General features: G+C 46.2%; 1 protein-coding gene across 2 annotated transcripts in view; it reads right to left on the minus strand.

Moving 5' to 3' along the window:
* Positions 1-3,590, minus strand: part of LOC135385767 (ataxin-7-like protein 3) — a 16,360-nt gene extending 12,770 nt beyond the window's left edge. For both annotated transcript variants that reach the window (XM_064615276.1, XM_064615275.1), the window contains exons 1-4: positions 3,158-3,590; positions 2,692-2,807; positions 2,601-2,614; positions 2,370-2,538 (exon numbers count right to left, since the gene is read on the minus strand). In XM_064615276.1, coding sequence (XP_064471346.1) covers positions 2,370-2,538; positions 2,601-2,614; positions 2,692-2,807; positions 3,158-3,226 — 368 coding nt within the window. In that variant the 5' untranslated portion in view covers positions 3,227-3,590. The remainder of the gene's footprint in view (positions 1-2,369; positions 2,539-2,600; positions 2,615-2,691; positions 2,808-3,157) is intronic.
* Positions 3,591-6,469: the final 2,879 nt, after the last annotated feature.

Raw genomic sequence — 6,469 nt, forward strand, 5'->3', positions numbered from 1 at the left:
GCTGATGCAAACTCTGGCTAATTTTCATCAACTTGGTTGTTTTAGTGACCTGTGACACCTAAAAAATATTTGGGTACTACCAGTTTTTGATCAATTTCTCAGTAAATATAGCATTACAACCCCCTATCACAATTTACATCACTGCTTCAGTGATGGACCTGCTGTGCCATTTGCACCAAACAGCAGATCCTGCTACATGCTGCTACTAACGCGTGTTTTTGTGACTTATTGCGCCATGTTTGCTCCAAAAGGGACTGCTGCACGTGTAGTGAAAGGGAAACTGAAAGTTGTACGGTTGCTCTTTCCATTGTGGAGAAACACTTCTCTGAAGAATTCTTCCAAGGCATGAGCCGAGACCAGGCCCCAACGGCTCCCCATAGAGACCATAGTTTGGGATAATTCACAGAACACTGGGTGCATGACCAAAGAAAATGCAACGTTACACATACTAGTTGGCCAATCACGAGCCTTCGTGTTTGGCTAACCTTTCGGCTGGTCATGGCTACCATAGACTTCTACTGGTTTTCACGCCTGATGCCCAGTTATTCGGTAATCTAAAATAACTAAAGCAACTTTTGGTTAAGATAGACATCTATTTGATCTATCGTATTGATTCAGAGGTCTGACACGTGTGTTCACCGTGCAACAAAGTCCACTGTGTTGCACTTGGTGACACATTGTAACACGTTCGAACTTGCAAAACGATATACGCTGTCCTCATAACGAGCGAGGCTCATGAGTGCGTACGATTTCGCGCACATAATTTCACGCACGTAACCCTGTCTTCATTGTCACCGTATTCGAAATGCGACGGTGCTCGAACGTGTTCCTCACGCTCAAAATCTCTCCACGCCAAGACTGGGAGCTGACACAGGTTCAAATCCTGGCACTGGCTGAGCCGTATGAGTGTCTCCCTGCGGTTTCCGGCGCTTTCCAGACGAATGTCCCATAGTTCTCCCTGAAGTCGACCCAGGGTGCATACTAACCCGCAGTCCCCCACTCCTTCCTGCTTTCCTCTCTCCACATCTGTACGCCGCTCACAGCCACAGTTGTTTCGCGGCGCTAACACTGAATCAAAAAGAAAAACTCTTTCAAACCTTGAAGCCCTGAGAAACTGTAAGAAACGATACTTCTAGCTCTGTGTGTTCTAAAATTTCATGTAAAAATTTCCACTTCTTGTCAGTTCCATCAATGCTTCTTGCATGATTTTCATTATTTTCTGTATCAATAAACATTCGGCTAGAACTGGCTACGTTTTTGGCTGTTAAGCCTGCAACCATGGCCGTGTAAGTTTATACTTTTTATTCTTTTTTTATTCCGTGTTAACGCCGTGAAGGAACTGTGGCTATGAGCAGCGTACAGATGTGGACAGATTGAGAGAGGACAGCAGGAAGGAGTGGGGGACAGGGGGAGTTATTATGCATCCTTTTCCGACTTCAGGGGAACTGTGCCAACATTAGTCAGGAAGGTCTTCGGAAAACCCAGGGAAAACCTCAGACAGCACAGCCAGTGGTAGGATTCGAACCCACCACCTCCCAGTCATCAGCACCTTTGCTACCACCAATGAGAAGAATGCCTTAACCTGCTCGGCCATGCCACTGGTGAAGTTCATAACGAAAAGTGCATAGAGCACAGGAGAGTCACAGTAGGAAAGCCTCCTGGGTGTGAAAACCGAACGCTAGTTCGCTTTCACTTGTCAATCCACAATGTCATCACACTGACGTAACGAGCAGCATCACATTTGACTGTCAGAGCTTACTTGGTTAAAGCTGCGTTAATTATGCTGCTCCGTTTCACTCATTTTGAGAATTGTACTCATTATGAACTCAGATGGGTCAAAGCATGATTGAGAAAGCAGCGCAAGTGAGAATGAGTGAGAGCATGACATCACTTGGTGACATGCCAGTTATGGTGTCATGGTGTGCATGTTCAAATTGCCTGTCTACTAGACCTTTCTCGTCTTGTTGGGGGCAGTATTTCTGTTTGATAGGCATTCTGTTTGTGCTGCATAACTTTAAATACATGCACAGAAATGACCTGTGATTCTCAGAAAGACTTGCAAAGAATGGACATCACATGGCTTTGACAACTTGTATGCCCTGCAGACACAGCTTCTTTTAGTGATTCTTGTTTCCCATTCTGGTTATGATGTTCCATATTGCCCTTCAAAAGGATGTTACTTCCTCCGTCTTTCGTAACCTTTGCTACGTCAAGATCATAGGTTGTGTGCTGAGTACAAAAGGGATGGTGTGTGTTATCCAGTGAGTAGTAAGTACAGTGGCCGTGGCATCATAAGCTTTACTGTGTCAACAAACAAGGTTAAGGGGTCGAGATGCAAACAAACAGTGAATAAACATTGTAGAGCTTGCCTTTTACTAGCAATCCTAGAACTGTTCCGCCCCATGCCCATACATTTCTCCAGGTGTGGTGCGAAACGAGATGCAGCCAGATTTCTTTGACAGTTTGGGCACACACATTCGTATTGTTTCTTGAGTGGCACTTGTCCAAACACATCGAGGCCCAGCTCATCCACAATTTCTGAGGCAAATACGGGAAAAATAAGTAATTGAAAGTCATTGAGATGCATGCATGTTACTTACCATATTTTTTCTCGCTGTTACGAAGGAAGTAAAAGCTCATTAACGTTTCCATGCTAATCCGTGAAGCAGCTCATAACAAAACAATACTTACTCGTCTTTTGCTTCATCCAAGAAAAAGATGCCAAGTTTCACAGATCTATGCACCTCAAAGCATGTGCCGAGTATAACGTCGTCAATGAGTTCGTCAAGTACACCTTGACTTTGTTCCTGGGTAAAATTCACACATTTCATGGTGACTTCGCATACGTGACAGTACAACGCGCGTGACAGTACAACGAAGCACGCTTGAGCGTAACCATATTTCTGGCTACATAACAAGCTTTGACATCCTGCGCTTTGGTCCATAACAGCTATATTCTCTAGTCGTTAAGAACTAAGTTCCAGCCTCACAAGATGTAAAAGGCTACACTGGAAGAGGATGGCGGTTCCTCTGTCACATTCCTGGTGTTACGCGATCATGATGCCACATGATAATATAATTGTTCCACGTGACAGAGCTTTGAACTGCAAACAAATACGAATCACTTTATACGAGAAATATTAAGTTGGACACTTACTTCTAACGCTTTACCAGTTGGGGAAAAACTTGCAGTGCTTGCATTATCGAGATAAGGTTGCTGCATCATTCACATCCAACAATTTTTTTATCGTTACGATCTACTGTCATCCAACTATACAGTGTCTGTTCCTGCAGTTTCTTAGAGTAGCATGCTTGCGGAACGGTGGATTCCGTGGCATATATCTTTCACGGTAAGGTCCCATTTAGAAAGTCCCTAGGACAGTAAAAGCCTACAACCACATCGGCTAGCATGTTTCAGCAGCAGTGAATAACTTTCCAGTCTTGTATCCTTGTACTCTGTCGAATGGCACGATGCATCTAAAACACCAACATGTGAAAAGCAAACAAAAATATCATAGCCGGCGTCGCTAGCTGAAGCCGCACATTACAAAGAACAGCAGCTTCCGATGCGAGCACAAGGCAGCATTACCAGCGACACCTCTCGTACCGATTACTCCATACGAAAACGGAACCGAAACTTCGCTAGTTGACGCCGTTGACGCAGATTCCGTTTGCAACGCCTACCCCCGACGACACGTGAATAAAGTTTGAGTGAGAGTGCAATACCAAGAATGCGTCACCTGGGCTAAATATCAGCATTGAGCTTCATGAAGCAGGTACTTGTTCCCTACCAGAGGAGACCAACACATATTGGTGAATCTTCGCAGTATTTATTTTCGGTACCTGATAGCTAATTGCTGTTCACCTGTCAAAATACGTACTACATGTGCGTCAGAGCTGTGAAACACTCGTTGAGTGTTGCACTCAAAGAGGTTCGTGCAAGCGGGCTGGTGTTATCCGGCTGAAATACAATATATACAGTCGCAGACGACAGGCTAGACACAATGCGATCTAATGCAGACGACATGTCCTAGCTGCTTTCGGTGAGTCCATGAGCGGTGTCTAGGTGAATTTCACGTTGCTTTTATTGTTGTTTATTCTGGCAGTCAAACAGCTCGGTGATAAAGACCGGCGTTTAAAGCATTCATTTCGTGTTTGCATTATCATTGCTGAACTGAGCGAACGGAAACATAAGGTTCAACATGGTAGTTCGTGACATGCTCTTTGAATCCAACGAGGCTCTAGTGCTTGGATTTGGGGTTTGAGATAAGAACCATAGTATTTGCAGGTATTGATGGAAGCGTAGTCAGTAGAAGATCCGTATCTGACTGCTCAAGCCTATTCCCCGTCTTCATGGCATACGGTGCAATCTAACGGTTACGTTGAAGAAAGTGACGACAGTGCATTGTAAGCAGGGTGTCGAACCGCAAAAAATACGGGTTCGGTTCGGGTTCGGTTCACGTTGTTTTGATTTCGTTCCGGTTCGGTTCCGGTTCGGCCACGCCAAGAATCGAACCGGTTCGCAAACCGGTTCGCAGCCCCGAACCGGTTCGCGAACCGGTTCAACGCTTCCTTTTTATATGTTCCATAAAACAGCTTTTATCAGGAAATGCGTGGCTAATAGCTTACTGCTGTTGTCTGCATTGACGTCTCTAGCGGTGAGGTAGCCCTTTAGCGAGAGAAATGAGGAATGGATGAACACTTATTGCAAATAGAGTCCACGCTGTTGAAGCGGTGTAGTCCTGCTACTTTCTGTTCCCAAAATCTCTTTTTTCACACGCACAGTGCCAGCAAGATACACTTAAGGAAGCCAAGATGGACAGCGTAACATAGACGACAGTACTAGCCGGCACACTGCCTTCGCAACGTGAATCGATCTGAAACCGTACTGAAGCATGTCAAAAATAAGCCTGCCAGCATTACTCTGTCCGAGCTCACAGCAGTGTACTAGTTAATCCACAACACAAAGGCAATATGTCACGACACAACTGCACTACCAATAAGCAGAACCACATTTACTTTTCAAGCCACGACCAATCAAACAGGCACCGTTCTGCGTACGCTCCTTCTCCACTTCTCATGTTTGACTTGTTTAATTTGTACTGCTCACGTGTAACGGGAAATCTTGGGCGCTTATTTGATCGCATATTCGGCTTGTAGAGCTACATAACTGGCCTACTCCATTCCTGTTTCATTCGTCGCGTGGCACCTCGTCTCTGAAGAGTAGATGCCGCACCGCGTGCGTGGCGCTCACAAGGACAACTGCGCTTCAACATGTTAAAAAGACGCTGAAAGTATACTTCACTACGACGCTGAAAGTATACGACGAAATACGTCGTCGTCTCACTGCTAGGTGAAAATTTCTGAAATCCATGATATAGGCACGTGATGATGATACCAATGTGTCTTCGTTCGGGGATAGAGAGGAACTCTTATGCTGACTTCTTTTATGTCCGAACCGTTTTGTTGCGAACCGGTTACCGCTATTATTTTTTATGGTTCTGCTCCGGTTCGGGTTCAACAGTGTCATGAAAATTTCGGTTCGGGTTCGGGTTCGGTTCCGGCAAAAATAACGGTTCGGGTACGGTTTTCGGTTCGGGTTCGGGTTCGGTTCGACACCCTGATTGTAAGAGCCCTTCAACCTCGGAAAAAGCGGTTCCCAAAGGCAATGAAAATTTCGCCGGGACACACATTGGTATATAGGTGTGAACGGCATTATAGCCACTTCGTCGGGAACTGTTTTATGCATACGTTGTTGTAGCACGGTGGAAGAGCGCTGTGTCTGCACCAAGCTGTATGTTCCCGCTCGCACAGTTGATCAGAGCAGCTGTCGACAGCAGGAGATCGTACCCCAGAATGACGTCGGATACGCATCTTTCGACGACAACAAACCTAACAAAGGTAATATACGGGTTGATATAAAGAGTTCAGAGACTAGGCTTGGCTATCCTCAAAGAAGTGTTCTTGTGTACTGATGCACCGCTCCCAGCGCTTTTCCCACTTTTGGAAGGCTCCCTGGAAGTCCTGTTCTCGGAGCATGTCCAGCACCTGCGATTCACGCTGGACCTCGTTCATGGTTTCGAAACGGCGACAATTCAGCCTAAGCTTCATCGTTGGGAAAAGGAAGAAGTCGCAGGGGGGCAAATTCGCGACCTAAAAGTATGGCGGGCTAGCCCGCCATACTAAAAGCTGCCGAATTTCTAATGCTCTGTGGGCGGGTGCATTGTCGTGATGGAGCATCCAATTGCCCCCGCGTCACAGATCAGGCCTCTTGCGCCGAATGTCGTCCCTCAAACGCATGAGAATGTCGCAGCAAAACTACGCGTTAACGGACTGTAGAGTCCTGCATGCGTCGGAATTTCTCGACCTGCATCCGACCCGTACCCGCAGGTGCACTATCCGCATCCGACCCGCAACACGCGTTTTATCGGAAAAGAGATCCGCACGCGACCCGCCACCCCATTTAGGT

This window comes from Ornithodoros turicata, chromosome 2 (genome assembly GCF_037126465.1).
Source record: "Ornithodoros turicata isolate Travis chromosome 2, ASM3712646v1, whole genome shotgun sequence".
Lineage (NCBI taxonomy): Eukaryota > Metazoa > Arthropoda > Arachnida > Ixodida > Argasidae > Ornithodoros > Ornithodoros turicata.